Source organism: Quercus lobata, chromosome 11 (assembly GCF_001633185.2).
Source record: "Quercus lobata isolate SW786 chromosome 11, ValleyOak3.0 Primary Assembly, whole genome shotgun sequence".
Classification (NCBI taxonomy): domain Eukaryota; kingdom Viridiplantae; phylum Streptophyta; class Magnoliopsida; order Fagales; family Fagaceae; genus Quercus; species Quercus lobata.
The window spans coordinates 19,261,385-19,279,503 of record NC_044914.1 but is presented as its reverse complement, the minus strand read 5'-3'; the positions used below and the strand labels follow the sequence as shown (position 1 = coordinate 19,279,503).

The 18,119-nt window shown below is 32.7% G+C and overlaps 2 protein-coding genes across 2 annotated transcripts; both read left to right on the top strand.

Annotated features, from left to right (window-relative positions):
- The first annotated feature begins 6,592 nt into the window (after nt 1-6,592).
- On the top strand, nt 6,593-8,015 carry LOC115966529. The gene is made up of 2 exons (XM_031085747.1): nt 6,593-7,616; nt 7,918-8,015. The coding sequence occupies exons 1-2, from the start codon at nt 6,593-6,595 to the stop codon at nt 8,013-8,015; spliced, it is 1,122 nt and encodes a 373-aa protein (XP_030941607.1).
- Nucleotides 8,016-10,413: 2,398 nt separating this feature from the next.
- LOC115969109 (NAC domain-containing protein 104-like) lies at nt 10,414-11,936 on the top strand. Its single transcript, XM_031088678.1, has 3 exons — nt 10,414-10,805; nt 11,095-11,366; nt 11,554-11,936. The coding sequence occupies exons 1-3, from the start codon at nt 10,643-10,645 to the stop codon at nt 11,680-11,682; spliced, it is 564 nt and encodes a 187-aa protein (XP_030944538.1). The 5' UTR covers nt 10,414-10,642; the 3' UTR covers nt 11,683-11,936.
- Nucleotides 11,937-18,119: the final 6,183 nt, after the last annotated feature.

Here is an 18,119-nt window from a genome sequence, read left to right as displayed (position 1 = left end):
AATAAGAGATCTGAAATTCAATCTCCTGTTTATACAAAAAATTGATTGATATTTTAGCCTGATGATAAAAAGGACAATCATTATCCGTTTTTTTCTTTTATAATCTCATGAAAAATTCAAGAGTTTTGTTATAAAACTAGAGACCTTAAAATTTAGTGAAATTTTCACTCTTTCACGATAGAGATCAATTTCTTTGGTCAAATCACATAAATCAGACATCAAAAAGAAAAAGAAAAAATAATCCATAAAAATGAAAAAATGAGACCCCCACTCCGCAAGTAGAGCCAAGGAAATTAGAGATGACAAACTTTATGCAATCAATTCCGTCCATTGACTTGTAAGTTTTAACTAGCTCAACTAATAAAATTTCTAAAAGTTGAATAAGAGATCTGAAGTTCAATCTCCCGCTTATACAAAAAATTGATTGATATTTTAGCCTGATGATAAAAAGGACAATCATTATCCGTTTTCTTCTTTTATAATCTCGTGAAAAATTCAAGAGTTTTGTTATAAAACTAGAGACCTTAAAATTTAGTGAAATTTTCACTCTTTCACGATAGAGATCAATTTCTTTGGTCAAATCACATAAATCAGACATCAAAAAGAAAAAGAAAAAATAATCCATAAAAATGAAAAAATGAGACCCCCACTCCTCAAGTAGAGCCAAGGAAATTAGAGATGACAAACTTTATGCAATCAATTCCGTCCATTGACTTGTAAGTTTTAACTAACTCAACTAATAAAATTTCTAAAAGTTGAATAAGAGATCTAAAGTTTAATCCCTTGTTTATACAAAAAATTGATTGATATTTTAAACTAATGATAAAAAGGAAAATTATTATCCGTTTTCTTCTTTTATAATCTCATGAAAAATTCAAGAGTTTTGTTATAAAACTAGAGACCTTAAAATTTAGTGAAATTTTCACTCTTTCACGATAGAGATCAATTTCTTTGGTCAAATCACATAAATCAGACATCAAAAAGAAAAAGAAAAAATAATCCATAAAAATGAAAAAATGAGACCCCCACTTCGCAAGTAGAGCCAAGGAAATTAGAGATGACAAACTTTATGCAATCAATTCCGTCCATTGACTTGTAAGTTTTAACTAGCTCAACTAATAAAATTTCTAAAAGTTGAATAAGAGATCTGAAGTTCAGTCCCCTGCTTATACAAAAAATTGATTGATATTTTAGCCTGATGATAAAAAGGACAATCATTATCCGTTTTCTTCTTTTATAATCTCATGAAAAATTCAAGAGTTTTGTTATAAAACTAGAGACCTTAAAATTTAGTGAAATTTTCACTCTTTCACGATAGAGATCTATTTCTTTGGTCAAATCACATAAATCAAACATCAAAAAGAAAATGAAAAAATAATCCATAAAAATGAAAAAATGAGACCCCCACTCCGCGAGTAGAGCTAAGGAAATTAGAGATGACAAACTTTATGCAATCAATTTCGTCCACTGACTTGTAAGTTTTAACTAGCTCAACTAATAAAATTTCTAAAAGTTGAATAAAAAATCTGAAGTTCAATCTCCCGCTTATACAAAAAATTGATTGATATTTTAGCCTGATGATAAAAAGGACAATCATTATCCGTTTTCTTTTTTTATAATCTCATGAAAAATTCAAGAGTTTTGTTATAAAAGTAGAGACCTTAAAATTTAGTGAAATTTTCACTCTTTCATGTATGAGAAGGTATTTGATACATCAAGCATATATAACACTACTCTCACATAAAGATAAGTCTCATACTTGTAGGATCTACGCCTACATGAGAAGACGTTATATATACCCTATAGATAAAATAATATTTCCTTGTATAGGGTGTCATTCATCACATCACTTGGAGGCGCACACAACAGAGAGGAAAGAGGGAGTTTGTGACCTACTGATAAAACTTGTAGACCATGTGTGAGAGAAAGTTGGTGTCAATTCAATCAGTGAAAATGTCATTGTTGACTCTATCATATGCCAAGGGGACAGTTTGTGGTCTACGATTGTAGTTGAATTACACTTGAACTTTTCCAGTAGGCTATAAGAGCATTAGCATTGGAAAATTCCAATGCTATTCTATTTTACCATTCTAAAACACTACTTTATCAATATACCATACCATTTTACAATTCCTTCACATCCCAAAACTCTATTTTTATTAAAATATTATTTTTTTACCTTTCTTTATTATTTTGTTTCCAACCGTTTTCCTGGGCTTTCCTAGGCTTTCCAACAGCAATTTTTATTCCTCTCTCTCAACCTCTAGCACCGGTTCAACACACAACATGCACACATACACCGATCATCCTACCCAAACCCATCACCACACCCACACACACAAACACAAACACAAACATCAAAACAGCAACAAAGTGCCACACACAAACATCAAACCAGCAACAAGGAGCCACACACAAACACAAACCATCAACAGAGCCACACTCACAAACCATCAAACCAGTCCACCGATCAGCAAACCCAAGCCACCAATCTGAAACCCACGCCGCCGATTTAAAACCCAGGCCACCGATCAAAAAAATCATCACCGGAGCAAGCCCATTCAAACCCATTCAAAAAAAAATCATCACCGGAGCAAACCCATCCAAAAAAAATAATCTCCAGAGCAAACCCATTCAAACCCATTCAAAAAAAATCATCACTGGAGCCACCGGATCAAACCCATTCAAAACAAATCATCACCGGAACAAACCCATTCAAACCCATTCAAAAAACATCATCACCGGAGCCACTAGAGCAAACCCATTCAAAAAAAATATCACCGGAGCCACCGAAGCAAACCCATTCAAAAAAATGAGAGAGCAGATGGAGAGCAAATGGAGAAGCAGAAACAGAAGAGAGAGAAGAGAACAGAAAAAATGAGAGAGATGAGAGACGGAGAAGAGAGAGTAGAGATACCGGAGCCTCCAGAGCAAATCCATTAAAAAAAAATCATCACCGGAGAGCATAGAGAAGCAGATGGAGAGTAGAGCAAACCCATTCAAAAAAATGAGAGAGATGAGAGAGCAGATGGAGAGTAGAGCCGAGAGAGCATAGAGAAGCAGAGACGGAAGAGAGAGAAGAGATCAGGAAAAAATGAGAAAGATGAGAGACAGAGGAGAGAGAGTAGAGATAAAATATTAATTTTTTTTTAAGAATACTGCTACAGTACAATTCTAAAGATAGAATTGCACTGTAGCAAGTATTGGAAAAAATTTACAATAGTTGGTTTTAGAATTTTCTGATGCAGGTGATTTTAAGTCTACAAATGCTAAATTTTCCTTAGATATAGCATTAGCATTCTCCAATGCTAATGCTCTAATACTTGTTCAGACTAAATATGTAATTGTTGACTCTATTATATATATGCCGAAGGGACAGTTCGTGGTCTACGATTGTAGTCGAATTAAAATTAAAATTTTTCAGAATGTATCGATAAGTTGAGTTACAAGATTTACATTTTATACCCATTTTTGCATATTTTCCGTGAAAACGTTTTTTTTCCCCTTAGCACATATTTGTAGTTCCATTAAGCAAATAGACAAGAAAACTAATGGAATTAGACGAATGGACCAATAGGGTTGATTTTAAAATTTAAATAAATAAAAAGTCTTATTTAAAAGAACATCAAGAAGTAAAAAGCTCTAAAATTTAGAGGTGAACAGTAATATTTTGGCTTTTTTTGTTCTTGATAATTGCCAAAGATGTTGACACAAGGGAAAACAAAATGTTGTTTTCTTTGGATGGAGATGAAGATGGTGGGAGAGACCTTCATCAAAACATATACCAAACTTGCCAACCCTATTCTATATACTACCTAGTACCTACCACTTAGTTTCATAAAATGATTATCCCTTGTCAACTGATATAACTTACACGTTGATTCCATTTGCAATATTTAAATCCCTCAAATAGGAGGGAGCGGCTTAATAACTTTACTATTATAAAATAGAAAAAACGTAAATCTCGCAAATAACATGATGATCAATATAGTTGAATATTTTCGGATAAATATAGGTAAGGGCAAGCAATATATATATATATATATATATATATATAGTTACCAATAAGGATGAAGAGATGTGTCAATTTTGCGGCCATTGGTGGTAGGACATATCCGAAATCCGAATAGATTTGGAGCTACCACGAATATATAGGCGAAGATCTTCTTTCTCTGTGTGCTGCAAATAACCAGTAATTTTCTTAGAAAAGGGCCTCTAGGAGTAAGATGATGCTATGGGGTCTTTGTCCTTATTTCGACTTTACTGTCCTATCTCATTATTACCCCCACTATATTATGTCTAATTTGTACACACCATCTAAAATAATTTTTTTTAAAATAATTAAAACCAAAATAATAGATAAACTTAAAAAAAAAAAAAAAAAAAATCTACTTATGCTTAGTGGAGAAATAAACGTTATTAGTAGTACTAAATTTTACACATTTTAATGTTTCTTTATTATTTGATTCCTTAAAAAGAAAAACAATTAGGTGAATCAGACACAATTATATTTAAATTAAAATACTATGTTGTTCACCCCACTATTAGCAAAATTGAATTTGGTACATTAATTATTGATCGTGTCAATTTTATTTTTTAATTCTCAAAATCAAATCAAATTCATCATAGTTTCTCGGTTTTCCATTAATGTTCTTAGTGGGATTATTTGAGCTAGGAATAGAAAACATGTCACATGCACACGGTTGGGCTACAATCTAGTCTTGTGTGAATTAAGAAAATTAATTAAGAATTTTAACCAATCTTAGAAGAAAAAAATATTTTCACCAAAATTACCAAGTCTAGATATCTATTACACATAAGAAGATAAAGATTTATGTGAAAACATTTTGCATGATTGAGTCCTTGACAATATACTAGAATTCCTAGAAGAACAAGGCTAGAATCCCATTAGGTCTAGGTGCTTTCCAATCGAAAAGTCTTGAAGTCTCTTAATTTTGAGAATTCGACTTGTCGCATGATTGCCCTTGGGTGCAATAAGAGTTGGATTAAGTAGAATCAATTGTCATCTAACTGACATTCCACCTTTGATAGATATACTTCATTTTGATTGTGTCCAACATGACTGAGCTCAAAAATATATTATTGTCACATGAGAGTAGAAGAATAGCCCTAACTTGTTAACCACGTATTTGTTTTGATTGATAAGTTAAATAAAATATTTATCACATGATCTCACACAGGCATTTTGAGACCAAATCTAGGTTCAAAATTGAATTATATCAATTCCCCCCCCCCCCCTAACAAACAAAGTATATGTAGTTAAGAGAACTAATTTGTGAAACGTGTCTTGGAAAAGTCACCACTTCTCCTTGTTCCAAGGACTCAACTTGTTGAATGCTGTTGGATGCAATAAGAGTTTGGATGAAGTAGATTCAGTCGTCTTCTAAATGAAATTCCACCTCTAGTGGATATGCTTCATTTTGATTTTGTCTAAAAAGAGTGGGCTCAAAAAATACATTATTTTCACTAGGGAGTAGGAGAATGACCCTAACTTGTAAATCACGTATTAGTTTCGATTAATAGCTTAAAAAATTATTAGCGATGTTGTAGAGGTATTTTCGGACAGAATCTAGTTTCGAAATTGAATTATACAATTCTTCCCACTACAAACAGAGTATATAAAATTATGATAACTAATTTGTGAAACATGTAATTGGAAAAGTCACCACGTCTCCTTATTCAGAGGATTTGACTTGTCGATTACCATTTGGTGCAATAAGAGCTTGGATGAAGTAGAATCGATGGTTGTCTAAATGAAATTCCACCTCTGATGGATTTGCAACAATGTACTTTTGAGCCCACTCTCGTTATAACAAGAGTGGGCTCAAATATACATTATCGTCACTAAGGAGGAGGAGAATGGCCCTAACTTGTTAACCATGTATCAGTTTGGATTGATAACTCAGTTAAGAAAAAAATATAATAGCAACAATATTACAATTGTTTGCTACCCCCTCCCATTTTCTTAAAATTTTATGTAGTAGCACCACCATATATACACAAATTCTAACTAGGGAGAGAGTGAAGTGAGAGACTAAAAAGAGTTGAAATGAGGAAATAGGTTTGGGTTTCCATTTTATATTACAAAAAGGGGTAAATGAATAATCAATGAAAATAAATTATATTTATTTTAAATATATATTATGTGATGCCCCAATTTGATTGACTGTGTGATATGTGTGGGTGTGTAATGAGTCCCACATCGGGTATTTATTGGGTTGAACTGGGATTTATTAACAGCTACAAGGAGCCTCAATTGTGACTAGTCCTTTTGAGGTATAGTGCAGATGTGGCTAGCGCTTTTTCCTTGGGTCGTTACATATGGTATCAGAGCCAGGTTATGATTCTGTAGACAATTAGGACTTTTGATGTTTTTGTATAGGATGTGGAAGAATAGGCTTGAATCATTGGATAATCAATGGGTATTTTATAGGTTTGATAATTGTTAGGAGCTGTGTGTCTGTATGCTTTGAGTCATGAGAATAGTAAAAGCTTTAGTATCTCTTGTATACTATGATTTTTCTTTTAGGTTTATCCAACTCTAAAGTGTTGTTTGTTTGGTTATAGGAAAATGCCACCCCGCAATTCTACCCCTTCTAGTTCTGAGCTAAATCCTGAAAACCTTGAGGGTGTTTTTAATGCTATTAGAAGTCTTGCTGAGGTGGTGGAAAAACATGTTAGTACTAGTGGAACAGCTAAGCCCAAAGATGCTGAGATTGAAGGATGTACCATTGAGCAATTCAGGAAAATGGGTCCTCCTTCATTTTTGGGAAACCCTGATCCTACAGAAGCAGAGACTTGGATAATGCAAATGGAGAAAATATTTGATGTGGTTGGTTGTACTGAAGTGCAAAAAGTCTCTTTTGCTTCCTTTATGCTGAAAGGGGAAGCAGAGCATTGGTGGAGATCCACTAAAAAGACTTTGCCACTTGAGAAAGATGAGATATTGACTTGGACTATTTTCCTTGATGCTTTTTATGAGAAATATTTTCCAGAAAGTATACGGGATGAGAAAGAAGTGGAGTTTATGGAGCTCATTCAAGGGAACAAAACGGTATTACAGTGTGAGGCTAAATTTACTGAGTTGGCTCGATTTGCCCCTCATATTGTGTCTGATGATGTTAGGAAGGCTAAGAAATTTCAAAGGGGTCTACGACCAAGTATTAGAACTAGGATGGCAGCCTTACGATTGAAGGCTTATTCTGAGGTAGTAGAAACTGCAAAAGTTGTTGAGAGGGAATGTGAAGACTATCAGAGGATTCGAGATCAAAATAAAAAGAGATCCAAGCCTGAAGAATCTCAAAAAGAAAATGAAAATGACAAACCATTCAAAAAGAAGACTACAATAGAACTAGAACCTAAGGTGGTGCAACATGTAATAGAGAATTGTTCAAAGTGTGGTAAAAAGCATAACGGTGTTTGCTATCGTGAAAGTGGGGCATGTTTTAAGTGTGGAAAAATGGGTCATCGTATCAAAGATTGCCCAGCTTTGAAGACTGAGCCGATGGTTAAGCTTAATGATATGAATCAAAGGCCAAAAATCCAAGGACGAGTGTTTGCTATTACTGGGCAAAGTGATGAGGAAACTAAGTCAGGTATCATCTCCTTATTTTTTTTTCTTATTAAGTGAAACAATGGTTGCTGAGTTTATGTAAGTATTGTATGGTTATGATAGTAGACAAGGAAGTAATGGCTGATTTTTTTTTTTCTCTTTAAGATTTGAGACTTTGATATTACATAGTGTAGATTGGTTAGCATGATTTTTGAGTTCTAGATAAGGGTTGTATTCAATAGTGTATTTCCTTATGGAAAGGATATTATGCATTGACAATAGGTTATGAAATAGGATGACTGTGAGGAATAAATATCGATTACCCAAGATTGTCCTTAAATCAGGTTACCATCAACTCAAAGTTAAGAAGGAAGATATTCTTAAGATTGCCATTCATACATGTTATGGACAGTACCGAGTTTTAGTGGAGGCAATTAAGTAATTTCAGTGGTAAGTTCAAATCCGAACTAATAACAACTAATTATCTATGATTTGTTGTGAAAATGTTGTGGACATAACTCTTCTCTAGTACTAATAATGACAATGTGTGGAGGCAATTAAAATTTAAGATGTGGTTTTAAAGGCAGACTAGTTTTTAGCCAATGGCTACAACCAGTTGAAAAAATACACCATTGAATTACATTTTTTCTTATATCTTTCATGCGTACAAAAATTTCAGAAGATCAAAAATCAAAATTTATATCATCAATTAAATATTTAAATCTCAAGTTATTATATTCTAAAATTATGTTTAAAAAATAAGTTTATAAATCAAATAGTAAATAAAATCAAGTTGGCACGAAATTTAACATATGTGTTACAGTGTTAAGATATAAAGAACTAGCAACCCAACGGCTAGATTTTTAAAATATATAGTTTTATTATTTTTTTTTAAATAGGAGTTGTAGCAATTTGTGGATTAGTTCTCTTAAAAAAAAGATTAGATCCCTACATACATAGTTGTAACTTAAAGAGTAAAAGTTAGTACAATTTCTTAGATATAATATATATATAAGTTTCTTAATTAAATTCAAATATGTAATTGTATTGAATTTTTTATTTTCCTTAAAAGAAATAACATTGTTTTTGCTTCATTTAATCAATTTAACTATTTATTTGATTGAATTATGTATCTGATTTAATTGTAGAACCAAATAAGGCTAATATACTTTAACTAAATTTTATTCAAACTTAAAAGGACCTTCTTCTGAGTTGTCAGGATGATTGATGTCGGCCCGATCAAGTATGCTTTGAAAGGCCTGTCTAAAACTTGTTATGTATTCAAGTTTTGTTCAATTTTCGAAGCTTAAAGAGTAAAATATGTTGCACTTCGAGGTTCTCTAGTAGAATGAACGTATATCCTATAATATTTTCTCACTGTAATTTTTTTTTTTCGTTAACTAATTCAATTTTTTTTAATGTATATAACAAGATAAAACCCTTACCTTCTCTATGTGCACTTGTTCTTCTATGTCCTGTCTAGCGATTCATTGGACGGAACACTAAAATTGAATACGGATCGCATTCAAGTTTTTTTTTTTTATTATTATATATTAAGTAGTTGGGGTGGGAAGATTTAAACCTTGAATCTCTTCATTGAAAATACTAAAAAATATCAGTCGAGCTACAAGACTTTGACTCTTGACATATCTCATTATTAGTTTAGGTTTCATTCAATGAATTGAAGCTTTGAACGTCGTTCAAATCTACTACACTGATCGTATGCACTTGATCACTTAACCGCACAGGTCCTTTTCAGTATAGAGAACATTAATAGGCCCCGAAAGATAGCTTCATTTTAAAGATTATAGGTAGCGGTTGCTGTAATAATGATAATAATAATAATAATAAAAAAGGAAACATAAAAATTTTGGTGGACTTCATATATCTGATAGTGCGAAGGAGTCAGCATTAGCAGCTGGTGTGGCATGAGAAAGGAACAGAGAGAAAATGGAGAAGCATATCAAGATATATAGAGAAAGCAAAGTATCTCTTTGTTTCTCAACTCATTATTATTATGTTATTATGGAAATTAGTGTTTCTCATATATATGTTAGGAGAGAGATACATATATACACATGTATGTATGAACCCAAAAGACAAGGAAAAAAAAAAATATATATATATATATATATATAATACCAATATAGCTCTAGAACAACAATAAAATGAGCTTAGAAAAGTTCTAAGCAAAGTAGCCTAAGATCTAATAATTGATTAATTATTTAAAAAATGGGGGGCCTATGTTGTTAGGTCCACTGTAGTGAAGTGAGCAGGCAAATCAGTTGAACTTTCAATGCTAAGAAATGGTTGATTACATGATTGCTGTTTTTATGTGGGATGTTTGTTTGGATCTAAAATGTCTTACTCTTTTTTCTTTTCTTTTTTTTAAAAAGACTAGATAGATGTCACATTCAACATTGATTACAACTTCAGGAAAGATGAATATAAAAGGAAAAAAAGTAGAAAAGGTCCAACGTATTTAAAAACAAAAAAAAAAAAAATTAAAAGCATTATTGGCATATAGGCACACTCCAAGAGGTGGGGGCCATGGAATTCAATACAAATGGTCCACGACCAAACCCATATATACATGTGTGCACACGTGGATGGAAGGAGTCGTTTGGATGATATAAGCATGAAGTGTGATGATGAACCACGTAATTATCTAATATATAATATAAATCAATTAGGAAAAAAAAAAACACTATAATTAGCTTTTAGCTTAGCTCCCTCTTATCCCAACGAATCCCGTTGCTTGTAAAGTATTTAAACACGTTCTCCGTTATTCCGTTACTCCGCCGCCTTGCACGCAATTCATGAAAATTGAGCTCATTAACCCCATTTGTCATTTCTGATCACACCCAACTTCTATCTCACGTCATATCTCTCTCTCTCTCTCTCTCTCTCTCTCTCATGCTATATAAAGTGCTATATAAGTATCATCGATAGCCAAATCCAACCTTAACACTACCACCACTACTCCATTCTATTCTTATTAGTACAATTTACAAGTACAACTTCTTCTTTTTCTTCTTCTTCTTCTTCTTCTTCTACTAGTTATAGACAATGGGAGATAACAATGTTAACCTACCCCCAGGTTTCAGATTTTGCCCTACGGATGAAGAGCTTGTAGTTCATTTCCTTCATCGTAAGGCCAGTCTCTTACCATGCCACCCCGACGTCATTCCCGATCTCGATCTTTATCCATATGATCCATGGGACCTTGATGGTACTATATTTTGTAAGCTGTATATATATATATATATATATATATATATTTTCTCTTCATATTCTACTTCTATTCTTTGTTCTCTCTAGGTTCTTGCATTTAATTACTTAAACAGAAACATATTGGTTAGTACCAAATGTTGAGTATAATTTTTCCAGTGCGTGATTTAGATTTTCCAATTAAATTCAATAATACGATACTGTACTTAGTAAAAAAATCAATATTGTTTGTGAGTGTACTAAGTTTTGCGCTTATGTTTAATATGTCCATAAATTTTTGGAGTTTGTAGGAAAAGCTTTGGCTGAGGGAAACAAGTGGTACTTCTATAGCCGGAGGACACAAAATAGAGTGACATGTAATGGTTATTGGAAGGCAATGGGAAATGAGGAAACTGTAATGAATAGCTCTAGCAAGAGTGTTGGAATGAAGAAAATTTTGGTGTTTTACACCGGTGAAGCACCCTCTGGCATCAAAACCAATTGGATAATGCAAGAATATCGTCTCTCCGATTCAGCTGGTTCTACTAGTAGATCATCCAAGAGAAGAGGCCATCCAAAAATAGTTATGTAGCATTTTTTTTTTTTTTAATGGAAGTATAATAATGCTAATTCTGCCAATTACATATAGTTCAAGTGACACTTTTTAACACTTCTTTATGTTTTTAATGAAAACTTTCAAAATTCAAATCTCATTCGCTCGAATTATTAAAAACAAATACTAATTCTATTATTTTTCAAAAAATTTGCAGGATTATAGTACTTGGGTAATATGCCGAGTGTACGAACGAGATGATGATGACGACGGGACAGAGCTGTCATGCTTGGACGAAGTTTTCTTATCATTGGATGATCTTGATGAGATTAGCCTGCCAATTTAAGATCCAATCAAATTGTGATCCATTACAAAGCTTTGTCCAATCCAAATATGTATATAGAACTCCATTATTGCTAACCTGTAAGATGGTGTAGAAATTACCACTATCACTTCTAGTTGCACTATGTCCACATGTCACTCAAAAAGACCAAAAACAAAAGGTGGCATTATGTTCTGATGAATCACAGCCATTACCACTGTATTTTAGTCTTCTATTTGTTTGACTACAAGATATATATATAATGGATTAAATTCCAATCCTACGCCTTTCTTTTTCTAGTGATTGGTTTGATAAAGGATTATTCAAATAACTTTCGACTTAAAACGATTATTATTGACTCAAGCTTAACTAAACTACTTAACTCAATTTTTAATTGTGAAAAACCAAAATAATTGATCTCACTGAAGATTGCCTTCAAAATTTATTACAAAATTAATTAACTAAATTTAAATTTAAAGTTCAACCCATTACTCTTTTTTTTTTTTTTTTTAATGAAACAAACACACACACAAGGAAGAGAGAAATAAGTTTTAACACAAAGACACACCACAAATTTCACTCAAAAACCATAACAATTTTTAAGAGAGTGTGGAACAACCCATTACTCATTGTTAGAATACTATATGAAGACTGTAGGTTCCTGGAATCATGATTTTGTATAATACTATCCACCACCACGGTATTGTAATTTGTAATATACCATGATGATTTTAAGTTATAGTCATATTAGGCATATTGTGTACCCTTTAATGGGTACAATACACATATAAAGTTAATTTGTAAGGATGTAACTCTTTAGAATTTTGTGGTGTGATTATCTATCTATATTTATATCTAAAAGTTAGAGCGTAATATTTATTATTGCTACGCGCTAGTTGAGCCACATCATTGGTCACATTTTTCTTTTCATTTTTTTCCTTTTTTTTTTATCCCATACCCTTCCTTTTGTAATTAACATTTTGCTCTTCTTTGAGTTCTTTCAACTTCCGATTTCACCACTGCGCACCCTTTGTGCGGTGATCACTCCACAAGTATAAATGCTTATTGGGTGTAGGGGGTAAGGGTTGTGGTTCAAGTCTCCAGGAGGAAGCTTCACACACATATACACTTAGATTATGCTAGAGTAGAAATTCTATCTTGTATAAAAATTAAAATAAAAAATAAAACTTCCCATTTCAATTTTAAAAAAATAAAATAAAATAAAACTTTATATTTGCTTGAACTTTTCCAACTCTGTCTCTTCTCTCTCAATTAATGTTTCTCATTTACTCCAAAACATTTTCTTATTTTTACCTTTCCATTAAAACAAATTTAGCATTAATTCAGCAAATCTTTTAATTTGTGTCTTGATTGTTGGTTATTCTTCCTATTCTTGATCAAGAGGTTTTTCAAAACATTCAATTGTTGCCTATTAGAAATAAAACACCCACTGATTATTTTCCTTATATATATCTGCAATTTTCTCTTCCTCCATAGATTAAGAGCCTACTAGCCTAACCTATGCCAATGCATAATCCAATCTTTCCCATAAAGAAGCCCCCACGAAATTATCAAGTTTTAAGCCTTGGATATTTGTCGTGAGGTTCTCAACAAAATGTTGTCATCGTTATAGAAGCGCTTGCACAATTTGTAAATGACGAGACCATAGACAATCTCTACCCACTTGGTGTTATGAATCCTTTTGGTCCCTCAAGACATTGTCTTTGCTTGAATGTATGTTCTCCCCCTTGAGATTTAGGGAGATAACACTCCACCCCAAACTTAAAAGGAAAAAATATTTTCCCCCTTTGACATCTGTTTGACCAATTTTTTTAAATTTTTAATTAAAGTACATTTTAAAATATTAAATATGACCTTTGATCCTTTTTTTTTTCTTTTTTCTTTTTTTAACGGATTATGGAGATATTTGTTGTTGCAAGTGTTTTGGTGCTTGATAAATTTTTATTCTAAATTCATCAGTTGCATTTTTACTAACCATGGTTAAACTTTTGTAAAGAGATTCTCATAAAAAATTTAAATATTTCGTTACTAATATAAATAGAAGGGGGTGAGTTTTAATTTTTTTCAAATCTCAAAACAGGGGAGTGTTTTATCCCTTCATGCTTAGGGTGGAATGTCATTCTCCCAAACCTCAAGGGAGAGGAATGTAATTTCCCCAATGCAAAAATACTTTTTTAAAATAACACATGCACTATTTAACGATTTAACCTATAAAATTTATATTATACTCTATTATAATTATGTAACATTTTCTCACACATCGTATAAGTCTACGACTAGTAGACTACTAAAGTCAAATCACATCAATTCGTTGAGTTATTTCTTTATCATCCCATTGTCTATTCTTTCTTCCTAATATTTTTATATTGGGTAAAATACAATTAATATTCTTGATATTTGGGCAAATGTCAATCAAATTCAAAACATTTCAAAATTGGCCAATTTGGTCACTAAAATCAACTCGATCCCTAAACCATTACTCATTTTCTCCTTTTTCATGATAATTAGAGACTGAATTAGTTAGTTTTAAAATATCTTGGACTTTACTGACATTAGACCAAACCTCGAGAATATAACTATATTTTATCTATCCTTTTTATATTCTAACAAGATATTAGAACCACATCTTTGTAGCCAAGTAATCTTCACCACTATTTTCTAAATTCTAACCACCATTGTTAGCCACGCTATAGGGTTTACACAATTAGATCAAAGGTTTCATGAATCAAAAATCATGGAATTTCAAACATTCCTAGGCCTAACTACATGATTTATATCATGTCGTTAATAGTGTCTTGACAAAACCCTAGACATGCCTAAATGTGTCTTTCTCCAATCAATAAGTCTACAACTACAACACATACCACTCCCATTTTTACACCCTTCCCACGTGTCATTACATCATCTCTTCTGACCTCACTAACACTAATATTACATATTTTCTTTTCTTTTTTCTCCAAATTAAGCACACACATGTTACCTTGTTCATTGTCCAATGTTTGTCACCATTATTGTCTTTGTTGTAATCCTCTTACTGTCGTCAGGTGATGTGAGAACTACGACGTGTGGGGATCAAAATATATATAGCCTGTTTGGATTGAGCATCATCACCTGTAACTCAAATTCAATTTTCATAACTCATTTCTTTAACTCTATTTTTTCACTCTAGAAATAACTTGTTTGGTTTCATATCTTAGTGCATATCTCTTCTTTATACTTAAATTTTTACATAAAGTGATGGGGTCATTGAAACCTATAACTCAAAACTCAAAAACATCCAAATTGTGTTTTGAGTTTCCATGACTCAAACTCAAATTTTTGAGTTTCGAGTTATGAAAACTTAACTCAAAAATTAGTCCAAATAAGTTGAGTTTCGGTAGGCTTCACATTTTTTGAGTTTTTGGTGGTAAAAACTAAGTTAGTATCCCTTGATAATGAGTTTTATAATTAATGAAGACACAATTACGGATATTTTTTTCTCCTATATTAAAGGAATTGCATTAAGTCACCACTTAATTTAATTTAAAACCAGAAAAACTAAGAATTATCTTGAAATTTAATTTAACCATAAAATAGTACATCAATTTCAAGAAAAATGTTAAAGAACTTTGGTGTTAAAGAGTACAATCTAAAGAAAATTGAAATTGCATGGTTTCTATTTCTTTTTTGTGAAAAAAGAAAATTTTGCATGGTTTATTTTTCTAGTTACTATCTAATGAAATTAGAATTACAAAGACTAGTATTCTAACATTCATCCACAAATCTATTATCTATGTTCAGATGTTAAGTTACAAAGTAGTAACGTAGGCAACCCATCCCACTTGATCTGACCTCTTAGGAAATAATAACCGATAAAAATTATTATTCGCTTATTTGGTGCAATGTAATGTAAGATCAATGAAACGTCTCAACCAATTCCTTCGTAGCGAGAGTGAACATGCATAATGTCAATATAAAAAATAATAGTTGTGGGGCAAATGAGCTAATAATGACCATGCATCCATTACTATCTATCGCACTCTGTAATTTGGTGGTGATTGAGCTAAACGGCAACTGTAAGTCTCAAGTCTGTATCAAACTCTGTCGATTATTATTTTTTTTTAATAGAGTTTGATAACTCTTGTACTCTCGAAAAATCGGTTGGTAAGAACTTAGCATAATAGTTAATAAATCATTTTAGAAAAAATTTGACATCATTTTTATAAAAATATAAAAAGCCATCAAAATAATTAATTACTTTCTTCTTTTTCCGTAAAAGTTTTTTTAAATAGCTACTAAACCATTGGCCTTAAACATCCATTAACATTTTCAATATATATTTACTCCAAAAAAAATACTAAAAAAACTCGTGGATGAAACTCTTATTAATGTTGATCACAAAAAGTGTGGAAAATGATGTCATGTGTCACTAGGTTGACCTCTGTTCCATGGAAAAATGAGTAGTAATTTTCTCTTCCCACTTTTCTCCATAGTTGAGGTTTTTCACGTGCAGGGATTATTAAGAGGAAAGGATAGAAGTGAGAGGAAGGGTTGCCGTGGAGCCCAGTGAGCACTGTAAGTGTAATGTAAGATTGCTGCTGTTGCTGCTGCAGCTCTCCAATATTGATGATGAGCATTATAATTTTTATTCCTACTCTGCCTTTTTAGCTTTTTCTACTTTGGATGGGTATTTGGTACTTTCCTTGTGTCACAAAACTAAGGAGTCATTTCTTTTTTTTTTTTATCTTTTCTAAATGGGTTTCTGCTTAGGGAAGCAATGAGTCACATATGATGCAAGCTTCCACATGTGTTAAAATGCCTACACGAGTAGGCTTTCTTTCTTTCTTTCTTTGAATTATTATTACCTCTTGGTAATAGACTATCTAGGATTCTAGGCAACCATTCAAGACTAGCCATTAGCGAACTTAACTTCATTTCATTTTTTCCCCTTATCAAACATATTGATCTGCTACGATTTGATATATTGATCATTTATTGACCAAAAAAATAATAAGTAATTTTGTATCATGGAGTGTCATTTTATTAAGAATGCTATCTATTACACGCTTAAGTTTATGTATAGCATACACAACTCACAATTTCCTTGTAAATTGTAACTTCAAGTCACAATTTAAAAAAGTTGGCATGCATGACTCTAGGCTGAATTAAAAGAACCATGTAGCCTTAATATAGATGACAGATAGAGAGTTAGAGCATTCTCATCAACTATTCTAAAAAATTTAGCATTTACCTTCTCAAAACTCAATTTTATAACATATAACACACCACTTTACAATACAACCTATATCAAAACTTCTATTTTTTTTTTTACCATTTCATTTAAATAATGTTTCTTTATTATTTTTCAATAATTTTTTATTTTTCCTCTCTCTCCTTTTTCTCTCTCTCCTCTGTCTCTCTCTTTCTCATAGCACCACCGGCACCACACTACCAACCACCCACCAAAAACCCACCACCCATACCACAACCACCACTAACAAAAAATGAAAAAAAAAATCACAGCAGAAAGAAACCTCCACATCCACATTCACATCCACCCACAACCACCACATCCACTCACCACCACCAACCACAACAAGAAGAGAAAAAAAAAAAAACCCTCCACCAGCAGACCCATCACGCCAAACCAAAACCCACAAGACACAGACACCACTTCCCTCCCCATCATCATCTTCTTCCACGGCACGGCTTGACGTCCTCCTTCGCACCTGTAAATCAAATCAAGACCCACCCCAACCAAATCAAGACTCAAAATCCCAAAACCAAATCAAGACCCAAAATCAAATCAAAGATTTGATAGCATGTCGTTTTGTGTCGGCCTCGCACGATCAGAGCCCAATCGAACCCAAGAAAAACCCCGCAGAACCAAAAAAAAAAAAAAACCTCCATCGCTGCCACCAGACCACAGCCATTAGACCCACGATCCATGACCACAATCACCAAACCACAACCATCGGCATCCCACAATCGCCGGAGCACAATCATCGGCGAAGCCCACTCATCAGCGAACCACATCGACGAAGCACAAAGTGAGAAGAGAGAAGAAAGAAGTGAGAGAGGAAAGAGAAAGATAGAGCAAAGAGAGAGCGTTAAGTGAATTATAAAAAATAAATAAATAAATATATAAAAACACACACACACACACACACATCGAGTTGGCTTGATGCTCCGGCCTAGGTTTCGTCGGAGAGGGAGGTAGAGACGTCGAGCAGAGGGAGAGAGAGAGAGCAAAGAAATGGTAAGACAGGAAAGAAACGAAAATGAGAAAGACAAAGAAGAAAAGAAAGTGGGCCCCACCTAAATAAAAAAAATAATATAAATTTTACAATTGGTGAACAGTGCGGTCTCAAATATGAGATTGCACTATTCATCAATGCCAAAAATTATAGCATTTAAAACCCTTGATGGAGCAAGCTTTTGGGTTAAAAATGCTAAAAAAA

Excerpts from the sequence above, each read along its gene's own strand:
- LOC115966529 (XM_031085747.1), top strand. The coding sequence starts at position 6,593 with ATGCCACCCCGCAATTCTACCCCTTCTAGTTCTGAGCTAAATCCTGAA. Across the intron at positions 7,617-7,917 it reads TGATGAGGAAACTAAGTCAG|GTTACCATCAACTCAAAGTT; the intron begins GTATCATCTCCT and ends TCCTTAAATCAG.
- LOC115969109 (XM_031088678.1), top strand. The coding sequence starts at position 10,643 with ATGGGAGATAACAATGTTAACCTACCCCCAGGTTTCAGATTTTGCCCT. Across the intron at positions 10,806-11,094 it reads TGATCCATGGGACCTTGATG|GAAAAGCTTTGGCTGAGGGA; the intron begins GTACTATATTTT and ends TGGAGTTTGTAG. Across the intron at positions 11,367-11,553 it reads GAAGAGGCCATCCAAAAATA|GATTATAGTACTTGGGTAAT; the intron begins GTTATGTAGCAT and ends AAAAATTTGCAG.